The following is a 27,421-nucleotide window of genomic DNA, read 5'->3' as shown; positions in this document are numbered from 1 at the left end:
GACAGACACACAGACAGAGGGACACAGACAGACACACAGAGGGACAGACACACAGACAGACACACAGACAGAGGGACACAGACAGACAGAGGGACAGACACACAGACAAACAGAGAGACAGACACACAGAGGGACAGACATACAGACAGACAGAGGGACAGACAAACAGAGGGACAGACACACAGACAGACAGAGGGACAGACAAACAGAGGGACAGACACACAGACAGAGGGACACACAGACAGACAGACACACAGAGGGACAGACACACAGACAAACAGAGCGACAGACACACACAGACACACAGACAGAGGGACACAGACAGACACACAGAGGGACAGAAGGACATACAGACAGACAGAGGGACAGACACACAGACAAACAGAGAGACAGACACACAGACAGACACACAGACAGAGGGACACAGACAGACACACAGACAGAGGGACACAGACAGACACACAGAGGGACAGACACACAGACAGACAGAGGGACAGACGGACATACAGACAGACAGAGGGACAGACACACAGACAGAGGGACACAGACAGACACACAGACGGACAGAGGGACATACAGACAAACAGAGGGACAGACAGACACACAGACAGACACACAGACAGAGGGACACAGACAGACACACAGAGGGACAGACACACAGACAGACAGAGGGACAGACGGACATACAGACAGACAGAGGGACAGACACACAGACAGAGGGACACAGACAGACACACAGACGGACAGAGGGACATACAGACAAACAGAGGGACAGACAGACACACAGACAGACACACAGACAGAGGGACACAGACAGACACACAGAGGGACAGACACACAGACAGACACACAGACAGAGGGACACAGACAGACAGAGGGACAGACACACAGACAAACAGAGAGACAGACACACAGAGGGACAGACATACAGACAGACAGAGGGACAGACAAACAGAGGGACAGACACACAGACAGACAGAGGGACAGACAAACAGAGGGACAGACACACAGACAGAGGGACACACAGACAGACAGACAGAGGGACACACAGACAGACAGACAGACAGACACACAGAGGGACAGACACACAGACAAACAGAGCGACAGACACACACAGACACACAGAGGGACACACAGACAGACAGACAGAGGGACACACAGACAGAAAGACACACAGAGGGACAGACAGACAGACACACAGACAAAGAAAGGGGAACACTTGGCGTAAGGCGTTCAGATAAATAAATAGGGACAACTCTGGAAATGTCCTCTTAATATTTAAAACAAAAATACCAACCATTTAAAAAATCATCTCCACCTTTTACAAAAATATAACTATTGCAAACATATTTTCCTGTATTCCTGTGAAACACGGTATACCTTGCCTTGCATTAGTAGTACTCATATTGTGTATTTTGATCTCCCCTACGCTCCCTTAGCTGGCTCTTAACTGTGGCCTGACATCGTCTGCACTCATCATCTTCTACAGTCCAGGAAGTAAGACCTCATATATTGTGTAAATTGGAATTTGTAAAATGTATTATGCCTTGAACTGCACTATTATGTGAATTGGAATTTGTAATGTTATGCCTTGTACTGCACTGTATTTTTGCACTTTGTATTGCGCTTATATTTTGTAAGTCGCCCTGGACAAGGGCGTCTGCAAAGAAAAAAATAATTATAATAATAAAATATATGAAATGATTGCAGATTAAGAAACCACAAGGCACACACACACACAGACTCACACAGAAACCTCATTAACATAAATCAGTCACCTTGCACGGCTCTCCTGTCCAATACACAACCCTGAGGAATAGAGACACAGCACTCAATGCACACAAGGAGTAGCCCGCCCGTGGTGCAGTAGAAAAATTAATTCCATTTCAGTTCTGTAATGACAACCCTTGTGCTTCTCTGCTTTCCACAGCGGCCGATTGACTGGCTCCACTCTGGTCTCTGAGGGCTGGGGGTGGGGGGCTGATTGGGATCACTACTCAGCTACACCCTGTTCACAGTTGACGAGGGCGGCTGACCCCGGGGGTGGCACAGTGAGAGCAGGGCATAGACAGGCACAGATGCAGCATGGAAACCAGGGCCACATGTCTCTGCTCAAATCGATGTGGGTTCGACACACAGCCCCTGTGTGTCACTGTGCAGCCACGGGGGACTACTGAACACATTGACTCTATGCACTCTAACGAGGCGGTATTGCACAGCGGACTGGGCTATACAGCGCCCTCACTGAAGGGCTTCACACCCCAGGGCCCCGGACTTCACACCACACTCCGCCACAGACTCGCTATTCACACTCGCTGGACTGCAGCCCCACGCCACCATGGCCTGCATAGGATAAGACAGCACAGAACGCAGTGTAAGAGAGTGTAGTGCAGTGTAGTGCAGTGCAGTGTGCTGTAGTGTAGTGTAGTGCAGTGTAGTGTAGTGTAGTGTAGTGTAGTGTAGTGTAGTGTGCTGTAGTGTAGTGTAGTGTAGTGCAGTGTGCTGTAGTGCAGTGTAGTGCAGTGCAGTGTAGTGTAGTGTAGTGCGGTGTAGTGTGCTGTAGTGTAGTGTAGTGTAGTGCAGTGCAGTGTGCTGTAGTGTAGTGTAGTGCAGTGCAGTGCAGTGCAGTGTGCTGTAGTGTAGTGTAGTGTAGTGCAGTGTAGTGCAGTGTAGTGTAGTGTAGTGTAGTGTAGTGTAGTGTAGTGCGGTGTAGTGTGCTGTAGTGTAGTGTAGTGCAGTGTAGTGCAGTGCAGTGTGCTGTAGTGTAGTGTAGTGCAGTGCAGTGTAGTGTAGTGTAGTGCGGTGTAGTGTGCTGTAGTGTAGTGTAGTGTAGTGCAGTGCAGTGTGCTGTAGTGTAGTGTAGTGCAGTGTAGTGCAGTGCAGTGTGCTGTAGTGTAGTGTAGTGTAGTGTAGTGCGGTGTAGTGTGCTGTAGTGCAGTGTAGTGCAGTGCAGTGCAGTGTAGTGTGCTGTAGTGTAGTGTAGTGTAGTGCAGTGTAGTGCAGTGTAGTGTAGTGTAGTTTAGTGCAGTGCAGTGCAGTGTAGTGTAGTGTGGTGTAGTCTGCTGTAGTGTAGTTTAGTGCAGTGCAGTGCAGTGTAGTGTGCTGTAGTGTAGTGTAGTGTAGTGCAGTGTGCTGTAGTGCAGTGTAGTGCAGTGCAGTGTAGTGTGCTGTAGTGTAGTGTAGTGTAGTGCAGTGTAGTGCAGTGTAGTGTAGTTTAGTGCAGTGCAGTGCAGTGTAGTGTAGTGCGGTGTAGTCTGCTGTAGTGTAGTTTAGTGCAGTGCAGTGCAGTGTAGTGTGCTGTAGTGTAGTTTAGTGCAGTGCAGTGCAGTGTAGTGTGCTGTAGTGTAGTGTAGTGTAGTGCAGTGTAGTGCAGTGTAGTGTAGTGTAGTGTAGTGTAGTGCAGTGTAGTGCAGTGTAGTGTGCTGTAGTGTAGTGTAGTGTAGTGCAGTGTGCTGTAGTGCAGTGTAGTGCAGTGTAGTGCAGTGTAGTGCAGTGTAGTGCAGTGTGCTGTAGTGTATTGCAGTGTAGTGTAGTGTAGTGCAGTGTAGTGTAGTGCAGTGTGCTGTAGTGTATTGCAGTGTAGTGCAGTGTAGTGCAGTGCAGTGTGCTGTAGTGTAGTGTAGTGTAGTGTAGTGTAGTGCGGTGTAGTGTGCTGTAGTGTAGTTTAGTGCAGTGCAGTGCAGTGTAGTGTGCTGTAGTGCAGTGTAGTGCAGTGCAGTGTAGTGCGGTGTAGTGTGCTGTAGTGTAGTTTAGTGCAGTGCAGTGCAGTGTAGTGTGCTGTAGTGTAGTGTAGTGCAGTGTAGTGCAGTGTAGTGTAGTGTAGTGTAGTGCAGTGTAGTGTAGTGTAGTTTAGTGCAGTGCAGTGCAGTGTAGTGTAGTGCGGTGTAGTCTGCTGTAGTGTAGTTTAGTGCAGTGCAGTGCAGTGTAGTGTGCTGTAGTGTAGTGTAGTGTAGTGCAGTGTGCTGTAGTGCAGTGTAGTGCAGTGCAGTGTAGTGTAGTGTAGTGCAGTGTGCTGTAGTGCAGTGTAGTGCAGTGTGCTGTAGTGTATTGCAGTGTAGTGTAGTGTAGTGCAGTGTAGTGTAGTGTAGTGCAGTGTGCTGTAGTGTATTACAGTGTAGTGTAGTGTAGTGCAGTGTAGTGTAGTGTATTGCAGTGTAGTGTAGTGTAGTGCAGTGTGCTGTAGTGTAGTGCAGTGTAGTGTAGTGTATTGCAGTGTAGTGTAGTGTAGTGCACTGTGCTGTAGTGCAGTGTGCTGTAGTGCAGTGTAGTGTAGTGTAGTGTATTGCAGTGCAGTGTAGTGTAGTGTAGTGCAGTGTAGTGCAGTGCAGTGTAGTTCAGTGCAGTGCAGTGTAGTGTAGTGTATTGCAGTGTAGTGTAGTGTAGTGCAGTGTGCTGTAGTGCAGTGTAGTGCAGTGCAGTGTAGTGTAGTGTAGTGCGGTGTAGTGTGCTGTAGTGTAGTTTAGTGCAGTGCAGTGCAGTGTAGTGTGCTGTAGTGTAGTGTAGTGTAGTGCAGTGTGCTGTAGTGCAGTGTAGTGCAGTGCAGTGTAGTGTAGTGCGGTGTAGTGTGCTGTAGTGTAGTTTAGTGCAGTGCAGTGCAGTGCAGTGTAGTGTGCTGTAGTGTAGTGTAGTGTAGTGCAGTGTGCTGTAGTGCAGTGTAGTGCAGTGCAGTGTAGTGTAGTGTAGTGCGGTGTAGTGTGCTGTAGTGTAGTTTAGTGCAGTGCAGTGTAGTGTGCTGTAGTGTAGTGTAGTGTAGTGCAGTGTGCTGTAGTGTAGTGCAGTGTGCTGTAGTGCAGTGTAGTGCAGTGCGGTGTAGTGTGCTGTAGTGTAGTTTAGTGTAGTGTGCTGTAGTGTAGTGTAGTGTAGTGCAGTGTGCTGTAGTGCAGTGTAGTGCAGTGTAGTGTAGTGTAGTGCAGTGTAGTGCAGTGTAGTGCAGTGTGCTGTAGTGCAGTGTAGTGCAGTGTAGTGTAGTGTATTGCAGTGTAGTGTAGTGTAGTGCAGTGTGCTGTAGTGCAGTGTAGTGTAGTGTATTGCAGTGTAGTGTAGTGTAGTGCAGTGTGCTGTAGTGTGCTGTAGTGCAGTGTAGTGCAGTGTAGTGTAGTGCAGTGTAGTGCAGTGTAGTGTAGTGTAGTGCAGTGTGCTGTAGTGTAGTGTAGTGCAGTGTGCTGTAGTGTAGTGCAGTGTAGTGTGCTGTAGTGTAGTGTAGTGTAGTGTAGTGTAGTAATCTCTGGCACAAACCATGGTAAACAATACACATGCCTTAGAAGTGTCACCTGTTACCGTGGTGACCAGTTGGAAGGGCACTGGAGACGCGCTGGGGGGGGCTGTTTCCTGTCATTGGCCGAGGTGTCCTGGGGGCCGCAGTGATCTTTACACTGAAGCCCCCCAAACACAATCTGTGAGCAGGAGCCCTTATCAGAGCATGGAGTGATGTCCGGGGGGTAATGCAATTGTATGTGGTTAACCTTTAGTTAGGAGCGACTTGGGTGGGGGGTCTGGAGAGATGACAGACAGACCATTTAATCACTCAAGACAAATACTCCACAGAGAGAGAGAGAAGAGTGCAGAGAAAGTGTAGAGCGAGTAAGGAGAGAGTAGAGACAGTAAAAGAAAGAGGGAGAAACACAGACACAGACATGGAGAGAGAGAGAGAGAGAGAGAGAGAGAGAATCATGATGCTGAGAGCAGCTCTGTTCCTTCCCTCTGTCCCCACTCTGCTGCTCAATGTAGTGATGGATCACCTGCCAATCAGATCAATTTCCTGTCTTTACCACATGCACACACAAACATACACACACACACATACATATACACACACTCACACTCACGCACACACACACACACACACACACTCACACTCACGCACACACAGACACACAGACACACATATACACACAAACACACACCCACACAGAGACACACACACACACACACACACACGCACACGGAAGGTAGTGTGTATAATGATCGTATTATTAGTTTGTTTGTGGCCTACACCTTTTTCCAAGGAGACTGGGCATACAGGAATACAATTGCATTATAAACGTATAGGGAACTGTACACAGATATAAGTAAATACATAAGTTACACTGTCCAAGAGTTTTATAGTCCAAAGTGGCGCCGCACAATCGCATACAGCACAACGCAAGAAGCTACAGAGTCACATCAGTGATGCAGCTCCAGAGACGGGGGCCACGGGGAATGGGACGGAGAGGCATGAAACACAAGGAGGGGTGAGTGATCTTCTGAGCGTATTCATCTTTCTTTCTGCATTATAACAGCGTGCTGTGCAGGGCAGAATGTGTGATGACCAATAAAGAAGAAAGCTTTCATTAGAATTGTGAACGCGAGGGAGACAGAGAGAGAGATCTGGTTCACCGTACCTCTTAATTTTCTATCCATTAAGGATTACCTTCTCTTGTTTTCCACTCAGTCCACAAGCTCAGTAATGGACGAGGGGGTGAATGTAAACAGACGGTTGATTTTTGCTGCGCACTTGTGGGGGGGAATCCATGGCAACCCTCTTGTTTCTGCCCATGCCTGAATACAGAAATGTTCAGATATTAAATATCACAGAGGTCACAGAGCCGGGCTGGGCTGGATTGCACAATCCGCACAATTTCTGTAGCCCCTGTGTTCCAGATTACATTGGACTCCAATTATGGGCAGGATTAATTAGCATTACAGTTTTTCTCAGTTGCTAAGACACTTCTCATGAAACTGTGGTCAACTTGTTCTCCGTCTGAACCTAATGAGCACAATAGCATTCTTTTGTGCAACACACTAAGTCACAACACAACCCTCTACAAAAGATGCCAGACTCAGTTGAGTAAGTCATCACGCACCAGAGAGCGGGACCACCAGAAGAGAGAGGGCTGGTGAGGCCTGGCGTGTCCCACCGCGTTGTCATATGGGACGATGTTGCTTTCCACCACTCCTGCCCGGTTACTCCCTCTGTCCTCTCCTTTTCCCTATCCAGCTCCGGACTGGCCAGGGCCTGTAAGCAGGAGAGGGCCTGCAACCTGTGCGGTGGGGGACGGCACCTTTTTAGGAATTGCCCCTCCTCCTATGCAAATAGGGCGCAGGCCCTCGGGGGTGGTGGAGAGACAGAAAACCAAGTGGAGGCTCCTTTAACGCAGATTCCCCTAGACAGGGGTAGAGAGGAAACAGTCCTCAGGAGTCTCATAGGCTCCCTCTCCGACTCTGGGTCGAAAGTGGAGGCAGAGGGGGAGTGGACAGTTGTGGCGGGGAAGAGGAGAAGGATGGAGAAGAGGAGCATGGGTGGGGGGGGTGCGAAGAGCAAGAGGTTCAATTCTGCTGGCTCTCCCCCCCCCGCCAGCTCCCCCCCCGCTGCAGAGACCTCCCCCTCTCAGTTTTACACGCCCCACTCCGAGTCCGGAGCGGAGAGTTGTGGGCCTTCTCCACTCCCCCCAGTGGGCAGCCTGGTGGAGGACAGGCCCCAAAATAGTAACATCCCAAATGGTTGAAATGATGGGTGCGAGCGCTAAGCTAGGTGAGGGAGAAGAGAGAAGTGGGGAAGAGGAGGGTTTCTTTACATGATTGTTACGGAGCGGGTAATTGCCCTCACTGCCATTATGGCTTTAACAATTATATCTATAAACGTGAGGAGCATTGCTGAGGTGAAAAAGAGGGCCGATGTTTTAAGCTCTCTGGCTGGAATGAAAGCAGACATCATCTGTTTACAGGAGTGCGGCATCCCATTCCAAAAAGAATATAAAGATCTCCGGGATACTTGGACCCTAGGTGATTCCTTCTGGTCCAATGTGTCCCGAGCGGACGGGATTGCCGTACTCCTGAAAAACCCATTCATAGAAGTTAAAAAATTTAGGGTGATAGAGGCGGGCAGGTTGGCCAGCCTCGACCTTAAATACAAGGGGGCTGTATTGAGGCTGGTCAATGTCTATGCCCCCACCAGCCAGAGAGAGAGAGTCCTCTTTCTCCCTCAGCTACGCCCGCTCCTGATCGGCACCTTACCGGTTATCATTTCAGGTGATTTCAACTGTGCTCTGAGGGATGTAGACCGGAGTAAGCCCTGCAACGATAGATCCAGCAGGGACCTTGCTGCGTTCGTGGAGGACTTTGAACTCTGCGACGCAGGTCGGGACCTGGTCCCCTTGTTCACCTGGGTGAGTTCTTCTGGCTCCTCCTTCTCCAGGATAGATCTCGTCCTCCTCAGTAAGCCACTGGAGAGGACCGCCATGTCTTCGGGGGCGGTCTTCTTTTCAGACCACAGGCTCCTGACGACAGAGCTGTTCATTCCGAGCACACGGGAGTCGGGGCCTGGGGTCTGGAAGCTCAACACCTCTCTGCTCGATGACCCTCGTGTTATTAAGACGTTTAGCAGATGCCTCGAGGAGTGGAGGACCCTGAAGGACCTTTTTGATTCTCCCATAGAGTGGTGGGAGATGGTGAAGAAAAGGACCAAGGGCTACTTCATTCAGCTGGGGAAACGAAAAGCTCGCGAGAGGCGGGCGAAATATTCCCATCTAAACGCCCGCCTCCAGCACCTGAGTCTTTTACAGCTCAGAGGCTTCGACCTAGCTGAGGAGGTGGCTCGGGTCAAACTGAGTCTCTCCGCCCTCTATCGGGAGGAGCAAGAGAAGATCAAGGTCCTTTCCAGGGTCCGCATCATGGAGGACGACGAGAAGTGCAGCCACTTCTTCTTCAAGAAAACGAAGGAGAGGCGGCCTGCAATGTCCTCCATGATCGACTCCTCGGGGCAGGAGGTGGAGGGCAGAGAGGCTGTTGAGACAGTGGTGCGGGACTTCTACAGGGAGTTGTACGATCAGAAGGTGGTGGATCAAAATCTGACCCATCACTTTCTGTCCCTGTTGGAGTCACGCAACGAGGGGGACGAGGAGGCGGAGGAGGATCCAGAGATCACCACCACTGAACTCTCCCAGGTAAAGAGTCTTAACTCTGGAAGGACACCGGGTCCCGATGGGATCCCTGCTGAATTCTATAAGATCTTTTGGGAGGTGCTTAAGGAAGATCTGGCTCAGGTCTTGGGGTCGATGTACAGAGAGGGTAGACTGGCCCCTTCTATGAAGAGGAGTATCCTCTCTCTTCTTCATAAGAAGGGAGATCCAAAGGATCTGAGGAACTGGCGGCCGGTCAGCCTCCTGTGCACCGACTACAAGATACTGGCCAAAGCACTGACGCTCCGGCTGCAGCGGCCACTCCCTCAAGTCGTGGGTCCCGACCAGGTCTGCGGTGCCCGGGGGAGATCGGCGGCCGACAACGCCATGCTGCTCAGGGATGTCGTGGCCTACTCAAACGAGAGAGGGCTTCCCCTGGTCCTAATTAGCCTGGACCAGGAGAAAGCCTTCGACAGAGTGGGCCACGAATACCTGCAGCTCGTTATGGAGAGGATGGGTCTCGCTCTTGGCCTGAGAAAGTGGGTTAAGATCATCTACAGCGGCCTAAGCAGCAGGCTCCTCGTGAACCACCACCTGACCGAACCATTTCCGGTCAGGTCGGGGGTCCGACAGGGTTGTCCCCTGTGGGCCCTGCTGTACGTCCTCTTTCTGGAGCCGTTCATGCAGGCGATCCGCCGGGACGTCCGGGTGACAGGTTTCCATCTCCCGGGTTCCGGCGGAGAGCAACTGAAGGCCCTGGCCTACATGGACGACGTGGCCATGGCCAGGGTTGAGGAACTGCTGGACGGCTTCTGCAGGGCGACGGGGGCCGCTGTCAACAAGGCCAAGAGCGAGGTCTACCTCTCCAGGGCATGGCCTGTCGGCCAGGGCCCGCCGACCGTGTTCCCTGTGAAGCCGCTTATCAAGGTTCTGGGGATCACGATCGACGGGACCAACACGGGCACCCGGAGCTGGGAGGAGGCCATATCTAAGGTCCAAAAGAAGATCCACGGCTGGAGCACAAGGACCTTGACGATGGCTGGTAAGGTGCTGGTCGTAAAAGCCATCCTCTTCCCGATACTCCTCTACGTAGGAATGATCTTCCCCCCAGACAAGGTCATCGCAAAACTAGTGACCCGAATTATATTTCGGTTTGTCTGGGGGAGCAAAATGGAGAGGCTGAAAAGAGTGCAGATGGTGAAGGGTACCCTGGATGGAGGCAGGGGGGTCCCGGACGTTGTGCGGCTGATAAAGGCGCAGGGGCTGGCCTATGTGGTCAAGAACATCCAGGCTGCTGGCAAGAAAGTGAGTTTTATGAACCGCTTTTATTTTGCCAGCAGCCTGAGACCATTCGGCCTCTGCGCCATGGATAACACCAGGCCGCACTCGTGGGATCCCCCGCCGTTCTACAGGGCGCTCCGAGCCTTTGCTCTCATCTCCCCCTGCTGGAGCCCGAGCCAAGATCTTTTAATTCTTTTATGAAAGATTATATTTTAAAATGAATTTTAAAAATGAATTTTAATTGTTTTTAAAGATTTAGTTGTTTTTAAAAACACTAGTTTGATTGGTTTTTTGGGTTGTTTTTGTTATATTTCTTTGTCAAATGCATTGGCCGTTTGGTTTTAATTTTAAATGAATTGGACTGTTTTGGTTTGTTTTTTATTTTTCTTGTTTTATTTTATTTTTTTGATTTGTCCGATTCATTTTCAGTTATTTTCAATGTATTTGACATTTTTTGTTGGTTAGCAGGTTTGCTTTTAGCACATTTGTTTTTCTTTTTATGCACATGTTCAGTTATTTTGAATTTAATCACTTTGAGATTTTAATTTTTTTTAAGTGATTCTAGTAATTGATTTTTAATTTTTTTAATCACAAGTATTACAATTTTGAATGTTTTTATCTGTAAAATGTAAAATACTTTCACCTAATAAACAGTATTTTACTATCCAGCCCCGGAATCCTCTCTGCGTGGACGTGGGAAGTTTATGGTTACTGTCCACATGATCAGATGTCCCTCCTAGACACAATGCTGGTTGTCTGGGAGCATCACTGAATTTATAAAGGACAAAATGAACAAAGGGCAAAGATAGCCCATTGTTTCTGGATATTCCTGCTGAGTGACATTCTTTCTGCCTTGATCATCGTTGGCAAAATCATTTTAGGAAGAAAAAAGTGCTCAAGCAATTGAGACCAACTGTAACAGAAATGCAAAGATGGAAGAATGCCAGAATTCCACTGTTTAAGAGCAATATTGTATTGAGTTAAAATTGGACCTTAGAATTGATTTCAGGTTTGAGATCAGGGCCAGGCAAGGGCTGGGGTTGGAGTCCGCAGCACACCGGTGTTCCCATTGTGGTTAGGGCCAGGACAACGCAACCAGGTGCATTTGCAGACTAGGAGCAGCTTTACCTTTTGTTTTGTTGACCATGGACTGTAACTGGGACACACTTATATGTATGCATTTACACCGATCAGCCATACCATTATGAGCACTGACAGGTGAAGTGAATAACACTGATAATCTCGTTATCATGGCACCTGTCAGTGGGTGGGATGTATTAGGCAGCAAGTGAACATTTTGTCCTCAAAGCTGATGTGTTAGAAGCAGGAAAAATGTGCAGCGTAAGGATCTGAGCGACTTTGACAAGGGCCAGATTGTGATGGCTGGATGACTGGGTCAGAGCATCTCCAAAACTGCAGCTCTTGTGGGGTGTTCCCGGTCTGCAGTGGTCAGTACCTATCAAAAGTGTCCAAGGAAGGAAAAGCGGTGAATCAGCGACAGGGTCATGGGCGGCCAAGGCTCACTGATGCACGTGGGGAGCGAAGGCTGGCCTGTGTGGTCCGATCCAACAGACGAGCTACTGTAGCTCAAACTGCTGAAAAAGTGAATGCTGGTTCTGATAGAAAGGTGTCAGAACACACAGTGCATCGCAGTTTGTTGCGTATGGGGCTGTGTAGACGCAGACCAGTCAGGGTGCCCATGCTGACCCCTGTCCACTGCCGAATGCGCCTACAATGGGCACGTGAGCATCAGAACTGGACCACGGAGCAATGGAAGAAGGTGGCCTGGTCTGATGAATCATGAGTTCAAGGTATTGACTTGGCCTCCAAATTCCCCAGATCTCAATCCAATCGAGCATCTGTGGGATGTGCTGGACAAACAGGACTTAAAGTATCTGCTGCTAACGTCTTGGTGCCAGATACCACAGCACACCTTCAGAGGTCTAGTGGAGTCCATGCCTCGACGGGTCAGGGCTGTTTTGGCAGCAAAAGGGGGACCTACATGATATTAGGCAGGTGGTCATAATGTTATGGCTGATCGGTGTATATGTAAGATGGAGCTAAACTGAACTCCCAGTCATGTGAGGCCCGTGTTGCTGCAGACACAAGCGTGAATCAGTGCAGCCAGTGAAAAAAGAAAAGAAAAAGGCAATATTGAAATACATGAAACAGTGGGAGATATCACTCATTATTAAATGAAGAAGAAAATGTATGTATATATGTGTGTGTGTGTGTAACTTGCAGCCTAATGGAATAGATTTATTATGCGTAGACAATTCGTTGTGCGGAATAGCTAATGCATTCCAAAACGATGCAAAGAGAAAAATTAAATCGTAATAAAGCTGGAGAAGGCAGCCGGGGGCAATCCGGACCTGAGAGTAATTACTGTGACAGCACCGGCCGATGGACGAGCTTTAATTAATCTCTGCATTGAGATTGATGTGGGTTCCTTCAGAATGAAATCATTTTATATTGAAATAATACAATAAAAAATTCAGTGCAATTTCTCACTTTGCCACGACTGCAGGGAATTAATTAGCCGTTATGTGTGTTGGTGTTGTTTTTATTTTGTATTGATTGGTGGTTGGTGATTGGTGATTGGTGGTTGGTGATTGGTGATTGGTGGTTGGTGGTTGGTGGTTGGTGATTGGTGGTTGGTGGTTGGTGATTGGTGATTGGTGATTGGTGGTTGGTGGTTGGTGGTTGGTGGTTGGTGATTGGTGATTGGTGATTGGTGATTGGTGGTTGGTAGTTGGTGATTGGTGGTTGGTGGTTGGTGATTGGTGGTTGGTGATTGGTGATTGGTGGTTGGTAGTTGGTGGTTGGTGATTGGTGGTTGGTGGTTGGTGGTTGGTGATTGGTGGTTGGTGATTGGTGATTGGTGGTTGGTGGTTGGTGATTGGTGTTTATCGCCTGATCACAGCGGGTTTAGAGGAGAGTCCTGACAGCAGGAGATTGGGCTCGTTATATTCATCAAGGGTGTTACAAAAGGTATTTCTCTCATTGTTTTCTAAATGGAATATAATGCAAAGTTAATACATCAGAGCTACAATTTGATCTAAAGATGCTGCGTGTGAGCGAGTCATTTCTCAATCATTTTGCAGCTTAGTTGTACTTTGTGTGATAAAATAAGTGTCAGAAATAACGAATTGCTATAAACCCCCTTCATTTAATGTATTATGTAAAGTAGCACTATATGTTTAGAGGTATGGCAGGGGCAGTAACATACTCCTAGATGGATATTTGGGGGGGGGTGTTATTGTGTGTGTGTATACAGGCTCGGCAGCGCATCACTCATTATAACATCATATGTGTTCAGTAACTGCACAGTGTGTTTAAATACTGGATGCGTTCATGACACAGACAATCGTCACAGACTGTGAAAATGAACTGCACTGACACATGTTAGACTACGGCATGTATGTGCTTTATTATTATAGATGTGTTATTGTGCGCGTTAAGCTGCCATTTCTTATATGCACTAAACATGTCAACTGTAAATACTGTGTCAATACGAACCGAACCGATTTGGTAGAAACGGACCCAGTGTGAGGGGTAACACGTTTGTTAATGTAGTTCAATAAGTACAGAGATCATATTTATCGGTACATAACTTCTGACATGTGTGACAATAGTTAGCATTACAAACGCCATCCTGCTGCTTCATCAGTAACACTCGCAATTGCTGCGACTATATTATTTTCAACCCATTTCTAACGACCCGGTCCGTTTCTCGTTACGGTCACAGGTCTTGGTCAAAGGTGGCTGAACCTCTGTGCTGTGGTCTCATCTGCCGGCAATCATATTCCTGCTCCATTCACACAAACTGCCGGCAATCAGACTAGGACCCATTCACACACCATACCGGCAACAAAAAGACGCTGTTTCTGCGTTTCTGAGGCTCAGGAGTGATGCACAGGCGCCGTGGGGAGGATTGAGCCCTCACAGCAGGCTTTCTAAAAAAAGATAGATTCTTTAGACTGGGAAGAATTGTGTTTTAGCAGGGAGAAGAAGAAGAAGAAATGTAGCCCTCCTGCTGCCCCACTGCTCCCGGGAGATCAGTGCATTGGCATCCTCCTCGCCTGGGTCACCCAGCCCTGGCTCCCACTTAATCCCTACATTTTATTACTTCTGTTTTACTCTCACTCCATGACTGGTCTCTGCATTTATACAGCTTCATTTCACACTCCTCTCCCACAGAGGCGCCGGGCGCCTGCACAGAAAAAGGAGAGAGAGAGAGAGAGAGAGAGAGAGTTTACAGTGACAGTGGGGTCAGCTGGGCCAGGGAGGGGACCTAATGGTAAAGTGTGTACAATAGGCACCCATCTTAAGAACATAAGAACATGAGAAAGTGTCCAGTCAAGGCCATTCAACCCATCGTGCTCGTTTGGTGTCCATTAATAAGTGAGTGAGTGAGTGTGGGGGTGAGTGAGGGAGTGAGTCTGTGAGGGAGTGAGTGAGTGTGTGAGGGAGTGAGTTTTAGATGCCTGGGGTAATCAGCACTGTGGGTTGTTGAGGTCACAGTCACTCGTCCCTAAAACAGAGTTAGAAAAACACAAGTGAAGAACCCAGTCTAGATGGTAAATGTATTTATTTAACATGCCAGGCCTGGAAGGGGCCCGACATGGAAGCACTCTACCTCAGCAGAGACTTATTGAACAGCAGAAGTGGACAGCCTTATATACACTCACCTAAAGGATTATTAGGAACACCTGTTCAATTTCTCATTAATGCAATTATCTAACCAACCAATCACATGGCAGTTGCTTCAATGCATTTAGGGGTGTGGTCCTGGTCAAGACAATCCCCTGAACTCCAAACTGAATGTCTGAATGGGAAAGAAAGGTGATTTAAGCAATTTTGAGCGTGGCATGGTTGTTGGTGCCAGACGGGCCGGTCTGAGTATTTCACAATCTGCTCAGTTACTGGGATTTTCACGCACAACCATTTCTAGGGTTTACAAAGAATGGTGTGAAAAGGGAAAAACATCCAGTATGCGGCAGTCCTGTGGGCGAAAATGCCTTGTTGATGCTAGAGGTCAGAGGAGAATGGGCCGACTGATTCAAGCTGATAGAAGAGCAACTTTGACTGAAATAACCACTCGTTACAACCGAGGTATGCAGCAAAGCATTTGTGAAGCCACAACACGTACAACCTTGAGGCGGATGGGCTACAACAGCAGAAGACCCCACCGGGTACCACTCATCTCCACTACAAATAGGAAAAAGAGGCTACAATTTGCACAAGCTCACCAAAATTGGACAGTTGAAGACTGGAAAAATGTTGCCTGGTCTGATGAGTCTCGATTTCTGTTGAGACATTCAGATGGTAGAGTCAGAATTTGGCGTAAACAGAATGAGAACATGGATCCATCATGCCTTGTTACCACTGTGCAGGCTGGTGGTGGTGGTGTAATGGTGTGGGGGATGTTTTCTTGGCACACTTTAGGCCCCTTAGTGCCAATTGGGCATCGTTTAAATGCCACGGCCTACCTGAGCATTGTTTCTGACCATGTCCATCCCTTTATGACCACCATGTACCCATCCTCTGATGGCTACTTCCAGCAGGATAATGCACCATGTCACAAAGGTCGGGGGATGTTTTCTTGGCACACTTTAGGCCCCTTAGTGCCAATTGGGCATCGTTTAAATGCCACGGCCTACCTGAGCATTGTTTCTGACAATGTCCATCCCTTTATGACCACCATGTACCCATGCTCTGATGGCTACTTCCAGCAGGATAATGCACCATGTCACAAAGGTCGAATCATTTCAAATTGGTTTCTTGAACATGACAATGAGTTCACTGTACTAAACTGGCCCCCACAGTCACCAGATCTCAACCCAATAGAGGATCTTTGGGATGTGGTGGAACGGGAGCTTCGTGCCCTGGATGTGCATCCCACAAATCTCCATCAACTGCAAGATGCTATCCTATCAATATGGGCCAACATTTCTAAAGAATGCTTTCAGCACCTTGTTGAATCAATGCCACGTAGAATTAAGGCAGTTCTGAAGGCGAAAGGGGGTCAAACACAGTATTAGTATGGTGTTCCTAATAATCCTTTAGGTGAGTGTACATTGCAGGGCATGTGGGTCAGTGGCCGGGGTCTGTCACTGGGGGTTTGCCAGAGTGTTATCTTGAGGTCAGATTTCTGACCCTTGTAATGTTCATGGTAGTCTTCCTTGGAAGAGGTGTGGGATCCAAAGAACAGATGTCTTCCTTTGATATACTAGGAAAGGTCCGATCCCATGGTCGTCATTTAACAACTGTCAATCGCTCATTAACAAAAACAGTTCCTGCCTATCTGGAGAAAGGATTAAGTCCACAAACAGACTTTTAACAAACAGTTGTGGGCCCTCTCTCTCTCTCTCTGCAGTTTGATCCTTTCTATTATTGACAGGAATGTCTAGAGGGTATGCCCTGAACAACTTGCAAAATGGTTGTTGCTACCATAATACATTTACTTTGCTTGGTCTGCATATTATTATTAATATAAAACATAATACAGTTTATATAAAACCTTAACGGTTCTTCAGCAAGCGACTGAAACGTTTAGAAGCCCAAAGACGAGGCGCCGCTCCAGGGGCTGTTGTGGGCCCGGTCCACACCACTGTGCCTCGAGGCTGCAGGGCTGTCTCTGCTGCTGTTCTTCCTGTTTTGTTTTTATTGCGGTCCGATTTCCTTTATGCAGAAGGACTTTAGCCGAGACTCATTAATGCAATGTACTGTAATTATGTGTCGCACAAGCTAATGCACTCGGCCGGCCTGTTCTCTACAGTCTTCACGGACGCTGCAGGAACACGATGATCCTGCTCTGTTTCTCAGTAGTGCTGATTTACCACATGAACGCAGCAAACAAGTGGGCTGAGGGGCCGAGGTCCGGCTGTGCGCTGCGCTCAGATCAGCCGTTTTCATTTATATCAAGTCCGTTCTATCTATTTTGTCAGCCGACCGGCCCGATTCTCTTTTTCGTGAGCCAAGATGGCGGCTGACCACCTGTTCTTCTCGTTGTCGTGGTCTGTCAGTGTGTCAGTCCATCAGTCAGTGTGTCTGTCAGTCAGTGTGTCTGTCAGTCAGTGTGTCAGTCAATCAGTCAGTCATTGTGTCAGTCAGTCAGTGTGTCAGTCAGTCAGTGTGTCTGTCAGTCAATCAGTCAGTCACTGTGTCAGTCAGTCAATCTGTCAGTCAATCAGTCAGTCAGTGTGTCAGTCAGTCAGTCAATCTGTCAGTCAATCAGTCAGTCAGTGTGTCTGTCAGTCATTGTGTCAGTCAGTCAGTGTGTCAGTCAGTCAGTGTGTCTGTCAGTCAATCAGTCAGTCACTGTGTCAGTCAGTCAATCTGTCAGTCAATCAGTCAGTCAGTGTGTCAGTCAGTCAGTGTTCCACCAGGGGTGGCATGGGACGACCACACAGGAGTCGAGCGGCTCACCAAACTAAAAAATGGTCCGGCACTTCTTGTATTTGACAGAATTGACCGATCCAATGGCTTCCACAACTTGCTTGGAGGGAGGGGGGGATATTTGTTTCAGACCCCTGCTGCTCTCTGTGAAAAGTAAAGAGAGGACTTCCTGTTTTCACCTGTCACTCCCTGTGGACCTCAGCTGTGTATTACGCACTGCTGATAAAAATGAGAAATGTGTCTGTGCTGTAACAGTGGAGGCGTCAAGGCCAGTGACCAGCGGCAGAGACGAGGACAGGCTGCAGTCTGCATCTCGAATAGCCCGAATAGCCATCCTAACAGGTGGAGACGAGACGGGGGTATAGCAGTGCGGTGGGGAAGAATACGGCACCAGTAGAATATTGATATGTAAATAATGAAAACATTCGGGAAGGTTACACAAACTCAGATCAGCAGTGACAATAATAATAATATAGACAAACAAAGGTATAAAGCACTGCTGTTTTTACACACGCGGTACAAGAGGGGCCGGGGGGGAAGGTGGCGCTGTGTCGTGGCTGGCATGTTGATGGGCAGGGTTGTGTTGTTCAATAGCTCCAGGGTGCAGAGTCCCTCGCTCACCTCTCCATTGTGTCAGCAGAGAGACAGACACTCGGTGTAACACACCTGCCTCCCACTCAGACCAGAGACAGGCGGAGTGTTTAAAACCTGAAATACACAGACCAACGCACCACAGAAAAGGCTTTGAATCTTTTACACGCATCCACTGAATAGGAGAAACTATATATTGGCACAATATTAATAAAGCGGAAATTTCAGCTGGTTGTTTTTTGTTTGTTTTGTTTCGGTTGGATTGTTTGTTCTGTTTTCAATAAATCCTTTCCCTCTTCAGTCTTCTCTGAACAAACAGACATGACCAGACCACGTGAGACTTCATTAGACAGCACATAGGTGATATACTATAGGTTTATATATATGGAAAGCCATTGTGACATTTAATCCATATTTGCTGATATCAATAATTCAATTTCTGATGTCAAGAATTATCTGGTTATCAGAAATTTCAAAAAATGATATGAAAAATGCATACTAAATACCATCCGGTTCTATTTTTGATATCAAAAATGCATTTGTTGCTATTGGCAGTTAATTCTTGATATCAGCAATTGATTTATTGAAGCAATTATGGATTAAATGTCACAACATCTTGCCATGTGTGTATATATATATATATATATATATATATATATATATATATATTATCTCTATCCTATCCTATTGTACACTTCTCTTACACAGACACCCTGAGTGTTGTAAGTCTCAGTCACTCGTGTGAACGGACACAGAGAGAGGGGGAGGAGGAGAGCAAGACAGAGAGGATGGAGAATGAAAGACCAGGGTCTGATTCATCTCCTTAATTGTACAGTCACTGCTGCTTTTCACAACATACTCCTTGAATTTGTTTTCCTCAGGTGTATCATGTCTGTGTGTGTGAGTGAGTGTGAGAGTGTGTGAGTGTGAGAGTGTGTGTGTGTGTGTCAGTGTGTGAGAGTGTGAGTGTGTGTGAGTGAGTGCATGTGAGTGCGTGTGAGTGTGTGTGCTGATGCATGTTTCTGTGTGTCTGTGAATTAACGTTTGTGATACGTGTTTTTATCTCCAGATGCGAATGTTTTATATTGATTGATACTTTTGCGTGTTTTGCTGTGGTTTTACTGGTTTTACTGGTTATTATAAAAGGCACAAAGAGAAAAGAAAAGCCGCAGACTGCAGGGCAGAGCCGCTGCTCTCAGGGCTGGCGGTGGCACATCTGGCTCTGACTGAATGGACTCATTAGCCTCTGCGCGGTCCTCACACTGAGCTCATCATCCATCCTCTCCGTAAGAGCCGCGCTTCATTTCAGAGGAAGAGGCTACAGAAGCAGTCCCTCCCTCTCTCTCTCTCTCTCTCTCTCTCTCTCTCATCCTTTCCTTTTTCTCTCTCGTCTTCAGAGTCAGATGATACATACACTAAAGGAAGAAAAAGAAATACAGAATGTACATATTTGTATATATATAAAAATAAAACTGCAGGGTTATAATCGGTTACAATCTGCGCCTCTTATTCGGGATGAGGAGCCGGCGGCCACTCTGTGATTGACAGGGAGACAGCAACGCCCCCTAATCAAATGTTAATTAACCAACGGACCAATCGCAGCAGAGCTGAGTCAGTACGTCAGCCCCAGCCGGAGCGCTCGATATAAAGTGCGAGTCTCGGAGCGGCAGAGTCGGTCTGCGCAGAGGAGCAGCCGGGGGGGAACCGGGTCCGAGCACTGGCGGTCCCATGCATAGCACCGTGCGGAAACTGAAGGCTCAATTTGCTAATTGGATGATGATGTCATAGAGCCTTTCATTCCAGGACGCGGGCTGATTGATTGTTTAATTGATGGGTCTTGAAGTGTTAGTCATCTGAGATGTGCTCGAGAGGGGGTGACTATATAGACATAGCCTGCGTTACTCTATTATTTCTATAATACCAATCATAATTATTCTTCATCAGGAGGAGGACGATGGTTTGAGTGACGCAGAGGAAGATATGGAACTTTACAACAGCACGTCACCCACCGTCGTCAGCGCCTGCGCACACAGACCCCACGGGGTCCCGACGCCCAGCTGCACCGTGCAAACCGGCACCGGCACCAACTCCACCCGCCCTGCCGACGCGGGCCGTGACGTGGCCGCCGGCGTGCGCACGCGCCTGTGGGTGTATAACGTCACGGGGGGGGGGAGGAGCCCCCCCTGCTGACGGACGCCTGGCTCGTGCCGCTGCTCTTCGCGCTCGTGGGGCTCGCGGGGCTCGCGGGGAACTCCCTGGTCATCTACGTCATCAGCAGACACCGGCACATGCGCACCGCCACCAACTTCTACATCGGTGAGTGAGCGGAGGACAGATGGACACGCGTGACTGTCTCTCTCTCTCATCTCATTTAACAATATATTAATTACAGATGATACATTTCACTTCCACTCCTGTATCTTGTTTACAATTCTGCCTTTTTAATGTAATATTATTGTGAAATGTATTGCAATGCATGTTCCTGTCCATTTATCTTGCATTTCATATTTTGAATGTAAAATCTCGGGCCCAGTGACCCAGTTCTGTGTCAGTTAATCAGACCAGGACAGAACCCTGATCAGTGGAGTGGATATCATGCCCTCCTCAATTAAGCCAATTAAAGCCCTTCCTCGGATAAACTGAACTCGAGCTCAGCTGAGAGCGAAGACAAAACCATGTCCAATCAATGACACGTCAACCACGTAGCTCAGTCAGTCAGTCAGTCAGTCTCCTCCTGGGTTCTGTGTGCTGTTACACAAACGTGCACATTGACCCGGCAGCGCTCTGAGGCAGCTGTTCTGACAAGGGCGCTGATTGGTCGATGGATTGATTGATTGATTTTGTGTGCCTACCCCCCCAGCCAACCTGGCCTGCACGGACATCATCTTCCTGGTGTGCTGTGTACCCTTCACTGCCACGCTGTACCCGCTGCCCAGCTGGGTCTTTGGGGAGTTCATGTGCAAGTTCGTCAACTACCTGCAGCAGGTACGCCCACTCCACCGCAGAGACGGACACACGGGGTGGCAGAGACACGGAGACAAGTGGAGACAGAGACATAAGGAGACACACAGGCACTCACAGAGACGCAGAGACTTCGTAACCAAAGAATTGCTGTATCTTTTATTTGTATTTTATAATTTTAAATTTTTTTAATAAATACATCTCCGTCTCTCCCTCTCCTTCAGGTCACAGTCCAGGCGACCTGCATCACGCTGACTGCCATGAGTGTGGACCGCTGCTACGCCACCCTGTACCCGCTGCAGTCACTGCGGAGACGCACCCCCCGTGTGGCCGTGGCTGTCAGTGTGGGCATCTGGATCGGTACGCCCGGCTTGGACTGGAGCAGCAATCTGCACCACACAGTACTACAGTATACTACACAGTGCGCACAATGAGCACCTGTTGCACCGATCACACTTTCTCCTCCCGTCTCTCTCTCTCCCCCCTCTCCCCGACCCCAGGCTCGTTCCTCATCTCTCTGCCCATGGCACTGTACCACCAGCTGGAGGCGGGCCTGTGGTACGGGCTGCGCACCTACTGCACCGAGCGCTTCCCCTCGCCGGGGCTGCAGAGAGGCTACATCCTCTACACCTTCCTGGCCGCTTACCTGCTCCCCCTGCTGACCATCTGTGTGTGCTATACCATCATGCTGAAGCGCGTGGGCCGGCCCGTGGTGGAGCCCATGGACCACAACTACGAGGTGGGCACGCAACACAGCACGCAACGTACTACACACGCCAGGCATCACATGCACCACGCGCAACGCAATGCCCCACATGCACCACAAAGCCCACTGCACACAACACACAATACAAAACACAATGCAACACAAAACCCACCACATTCAAAAGTAAACATACAACATGCAGCAACAACACACCACACGACACACAACCTGCAACATGCCACACGCAACACACAGCACAGTAGGCACACAATGCACAACACGACACAAAAGGTCTTGCTTCTTTTAACCAGTCCATGCCACCTCATCTTTCTCTCTCTCTCTCTCTCGCGCAGCACGAGTCGGGCTCGTCGGAGCGGGCGGCGCTGGTCCGGGGCCGGGTGACCCGCATGGTGGTGGGCGTGGTGCTGCTGTTCACGCTGTGCTGGGGCCCCATCATGCTGTTCCTGCTGTGCCAGGGCTTCTACCCGGCCTTCCGCGCCGACTACCACACCTACAAGATCAAGACCTGGGCCAACTGCATGTCCTACGCCAACTCGGCCCTCAACCCGCTGCTCTACGCCTTCATGGGCGAGAGCTTCCGCAAGGCCTTCCGCAAGGCCTGCCCGCTCTTCTTCCGCAGGAGGGTGGCGCACAGGGGCAGCAGCGTGGGCAGGGCAGGGGGAGCGGGCGGAGAGGGAGAGGGAGAGGGAGAGGGAGAGGGAGAGGGGTCACGGCACCACAACGCAGAGATGAAGTTTGTGACTGTTGGCAGCTAGAGGTGGTGGCGGTGGAGACAGGGGAGGAAAGGAGAGGGGTTTGGAGAGGAAAAGGAGGAAGAGGAGGAGGAGGAGGAGAAGAAGAAACATAAGACAGTGTCCAGTCGAGAGGAGGCCATTCGCCCCATCGTGCTCGTTTGGTGTCCATTAATAACTAAGTGATCAAGGATCCTATCCAGTCTGTTTTTGAATGTTCCCAAATTGTCTCTTCAGCCACATCGCTGGGGAGTTTGTTCAGATTGTGACGCCTCTGTGTGAAGACTTAAGTCTTCAAAATCATGAAGGGCATCGACCACATCAAACCAGAGGAGCTTTTCCAGATCAGCAGGGACACACGCACCCGGGGACACAAATGGAAATTGGGCTTCAAGGCATTCAAGATGGAAAAGGAAGATCCTGTTGTAGTTTATCTGAAACTCACAATGCTGCTGTGATTGTATCATAGAGTGGTGTAGATATGGGAATACATATATTGTATTTATTTGTACATATGTTCATATTTGCGTGTGTGTGTGTGCACTGCGGTCTGTTGCCCCTCCCTGAGCCATGATTAAGACTGTTTTTAGTGCCTTTTCATGTTCAAACAGAACCATCAGCTCACAGGCTGATTTCTGTTTCCTGTCAATTGATGCATTTCCAGCATCATCACCCCCCCACAAGAACCAGCCAAGAATATCATCTCTGTGGCTTAAACCTTTGGAAGGAAACTCATAGCCCTGCCTGCTCTGGTCTCGAATGCAAAGTGGATGTGAATGGAGCACTCTGTGTGTGTCATGTGATGCACTGGCGTGTGGGGGTCAGCTCTGTGCATGTTTTCCCTTCCTGGTTCATGTGTTGTTGCATGACGATGTGCCTCTGTAAGCTGCCCTGTATCTGACCGCCAGGAGAGAGAGAGACTGGCAGGAAATGAAACCTTGTTGAAACAGTGACACCTAGTGCTGCGTCTGCAGTGACGCACAGAGGCCAGTAATAACCAGGCCGCCGTGGAGCTCCGTGACTCTGTCTTCATTGAACAAATGAACAAAAACCGAAACAGCACAAATGACATTCCTTCAATTCATTCATTTATTTACACACACTGTACTTCAATTCCCACCCCAACCCGAATAAAATGTTTTTTTTTTTGTTTTTATTGTTCTTGCAGTGATTTTTTTTATCTTTACACACACACACACACACACACACACACACACACACACATCTCTATTTATATTGCAGGGACGGTAAGATCCACAGCTCTAGAGCAGCCAGGAGGCTCCAGCAGGGCAGAGAGGCAGAAGAAGCTGCGCTGCTGGGGGGGTTGTCACTCTAGCACTTGGTCAGGTAGACGGAGGGCTTGGCGTTGTCACACCCCAGCGTCTTCACCACCTTGTCGAACTCCTGGGCCAGAGCGGAAGGCCTGCGGTTGAACACAGCAATGGCCAATTAAGCAATCACCAGATTAATGAGTTAACAACGAGCAATTACGCAATTACTCAACTGATGAATTAATGAATTAGTGGTTTGATCACTGGACTGGTGAGAGGCACAGCTCTGGTCCGTGGGGGCTGCAGCCCGGCCCGGCCCAGGGATCCGGTACGCTCCACGGTTGCTGTGTAATTAATGTTTGTATGGTTGCTGCTCCTACTACTGCTTCTACTCCTACTCCTGCTATGATGTCATAACTGCAGCCTCTATAGTCACTACAGCTGCTGTTGCTTCTGCTACTACGGCGCCTACAGGAAGCGTCACTGTACTGTAACTAGCCCTCTCACGAGTACCGACAACTGCCCCTGCTGTGGCACTGAGGCGTGACCATTTCCCCCACTCACCCCAGGCCCAGTTCCTGCATCACTCTGAAGGCGCAGGTGATGTCATCGGTGATGTCATCGTCCATCAGCTCTGCCAGAGAGAGGGAGAGGGGGAGAGATAGGGAGAGTGTCAGTCCTGTCATTTTCTCACATGACATCGGCAACACCCCCGAGGAATCTCCACAGAAGAGAGGGGAGAGGGAGGGAGATGGGGGGGTGAGAGGAGAAATGGAGGGATGATATGAATGGAGGAAGGACACAGATTACAGGATGAGGCAGACAAGGAGAGAAGAGAGAGGAGGTGGGAAAGATGGCAGGAGGGAGGGATAGAGTGTGGGGGGTGGAGATGAAAGAAGGGGATGAAGAGACAGAGGGATGATGGCACACGAGTACAGGAGTGACGGGGGGTGGAGACTCACTGGTGCAGTTCAAGCCACACAGGTTCTGGCCCGGCTGGTCCGGAGAGGAGCAGACCACCACAGAGGGCAGCTGCAGCAGACCCAGGCCCAGCTTCGGCCCAGGAACCGGGGCTGACCTCTTCTTCCGAGAATCGTCACCCATGGCCTCCTGCAGCTGCTGCAGGAACGCCATCAGCTCCCCCTCCTGCTCGTCCCCATTCTCATCATCCCCTTCCTCGTCCTTACTCTCACTCTCGTCCTCATTGTCATCCTCACTCTCGTCCTCACTGTCATCCTCACTCTCGTCCTCACTGTCATCCTCACTCTCGTCTTCACTGTCATCCTCACTGTCATCCTCACTCTCGTCTTCACTGTCACTCTTGTCCTCACTGTCATCCTCACTCTCGTTATCGTCCTCACTGTTGTCATCACTGTCGTCTTCACTGTCGTCCTCACTGTCGTCTTCGCTCTCGTCCTCACTGTCATCCTCACTCTCGTCCTCACTGTCATCCTCGCTCTCGTCCTCACTGTCATCCTCGCTCTCGTCCTCACTGTCGTCCTCGCTCTCATCTTCACTGTCGTCCTCGCTCTCATCCTCACTCTTGTCCTCGCTGTCGTCCTCACTCTTGTCCTCGCTGTCGTCCTCACTCTCGTCCTCACTCTCACTCTCACTCTCACTCTCGTCCTCACTCGCACTCTCGCTCAGGGTCTCATTCTCGCTGTCCTCTCCGCTGTCCCCCTCCGTCTCCACGCTCAGTAAGGCTGATATAATTTGTCCCATTGACTTCTTCACTTTCGGCGACCCGTCCATCATCTTCCCTCTGTCCAGCGAAAGCAGCTGCTTGATCGGCTTCTCTTCTTCTCCCTTCTTCTTCTCCTCCTTCAGGGCTTCCAGCGGCCCGCCGGGCGCCTGCCCCACCCTGCTCCTCCTTGCCCTCCCCTTCCCCTTCTTCTTGTCCATCCACGATCTCTTTTTCCTCTGTTTTCTCTGATCCTGCTTCCCATTCTTCCTCCCACTTATTCCTCCGTTTTCCTCTCTCCCCTTGGTGCCTGCCGGCTTGGGGGGGGCGGTGCTGTACTGTGTGACTGAGCTGCTGTTCAGCCCCGCGCCCTTCTCTGCCATGCACACCACTGCGGAGAGAGGAAGAGTGGGAGAGGGAGAGAGGAGAGAGAGGGAGGGAGGGAGAGAGAGTGAGGGCAGCCCTGTGACTCGGCATGCCTCGCTGACACTAGTGTACTTGTCCTGCTCCAGGGCCTCATATTCTGGATGCATTTCCACTAACAAACACCTGAGCCGAGACGGCCGGCGATCCACATATATGTTTGGAAAAGTTAGCATGAGACCAAAAATGATAAATCACACCTTTGTTGCCTTGTGTCAGATCTGATTTTGTGTCATTCAGCAGCTAAAACATAAAGATGCAGAAAAACACAAGCAGAGCGTCGTGATCCGCCAGAGGAGTCAGCTCTGTCCGTCGCCGTCGCACTCACAATGCATCATTGCCTCATTCTGCGGATTCCCCTAATTCAGGGGTTTTCAAACCGGTCCTGAAGTACCCCTGTCCTGCTGGTTTTCGTTCCAACCTAGGTCTTAATTACTTAATTGAATGGTATATTGCTTTGTTAGGTCAATTAAGGATTCAATTAAGCAATTAAGACCTCGGAACAAAAACCAGCAGGGCAGGGGGTACTCCAGGACCGGTTTGAAAACCCCTGCACTAAACTATACTATTCTATTCTATATTGTACTATACTATACTATACTGTACCTCTCCATTGCTCTACTCTGTACTCTCTACTCTACTCAGACGCTGTTCTGTCTGTTAAACTGCAGGGTGGCTTCACCATCCTGACTCTACAGTTTATTGCAACACAGGCGACTCACCGGTAGCCAGGAAAGGCTTGGGGTCCAGTTTTACAGGGACGCTGGTGTTGGACTTCATCTTGTGAATCTGTTCCTCCAGCAGGGCAGCAAACTCGCACCTCTTAAACGCCCTGGCGTCCGCGCCGGGCACCGCGAGCACCAGGCACAGAGCGGCCAGCAACCACAACGCCATCTTCACGAGGCCAACGCAAACAGGCAGAGCAACAGAGAGAGCGACAGACAGACAGGTGCTGAGAGGCTGCGCTGGGAGTGTTCTGGGCATCGGGGCACCCGGGTATTTATACACAGAGAGCCCGTTCGTTCTGTCCACCACACCCACACTCACCGCACAGCACCGCCCGGCACTGCCCTGCGTGGGACTCTGCCTGCTATTGTGCTGATCGTCCTCAGAGGTCATTCTTCTTCTGTCTGTTTGTCTGGTTGTCTTTGTCCGGGGCAGCTTTCACAAACCCCATCAACCACACAAAGTACAGGCTCGTCTCGCACTGACACACAAGATGCACACAAGACAGGGAGTGTGTATGAACTTTTAATTATTATTTATTGATATATTTATTAATTAATTAGCAAACACCTTTACTCTTTACTTCCAGCAGTAAGGAGCATTAAGTTCAGTTCACAGGACCGGCCCTGCATGTGGGGTAGTGTCGGGGCAGCGTGCTCAGAGCCGGAGCCTTACTGAGACACAGTTACAGCGTGTGGAAAAAGTGCAGGAATCACACAAAAGTAATTGTGCTTTTACTAATCCATTCTGTG

At 49.3% G+C, this 27,421-nt stretch overlaps 1 protein-coding gene and 1 pseudogene across 1 annotated transcript; one reads left to right on the top strand and one right to left on the bottom strand.

Annotated features, from left to right (window-relative positions):
• The first annotated feature begins 6,213 nt into the window (after positions 1-6,213).
• Positions 6,214-22,592, top strand: LOC136753463 (G-protein coupled receptor 54-like; annotated as a pseudogene).
• Positions 22,593-23,639: 1,047 nt separating this feature from the next.
• LOC136752464 (dentin sialophosphoprotein-like) lies at positions 23,640-26,911 on the bottom strand. Its single transcript, XM_066707804.1, has 4 exons — positions 26,666-26,911; positions 24,802-25,911; positions 24,404-24,473; positions 23,640-23,991 (listed from the first exon to the last, which is right to left on the bottom strand). Exons 1-4 carry the CDS (start codon positions 26,835-26,837, stop codon positions 23,901-23,903), a joined length of 1,443 nt encoding a protein of 480 aa, XP_066563901.1. The 5' UTR covers positions 26,838-26,911; the 3' UTR covers positions 23,640-23,900.
• Positions 26,912-27,421: the final 510 nt, after the last annotated feature.

Source organism: Amia ocellicauda, chromosome 7 (genome assembly GCF_036373705.1).
Source record: "Amia ocellicauda isolate fAmiCal2 chromosome 7, fAmiCal2.hap1, whole genome shotgun sequence".
In the NCBI taxonomy this organism is placed as follows: domain Eukaryota; kingdom Metazoa; phylum Chordata; class Actinopteri; order Amiiformes; family Amiidae; genus Amia; species Amia ocellicauda.
This window is presented reverse-complemented; position numbering and strand designations above follow the sequence as displayed.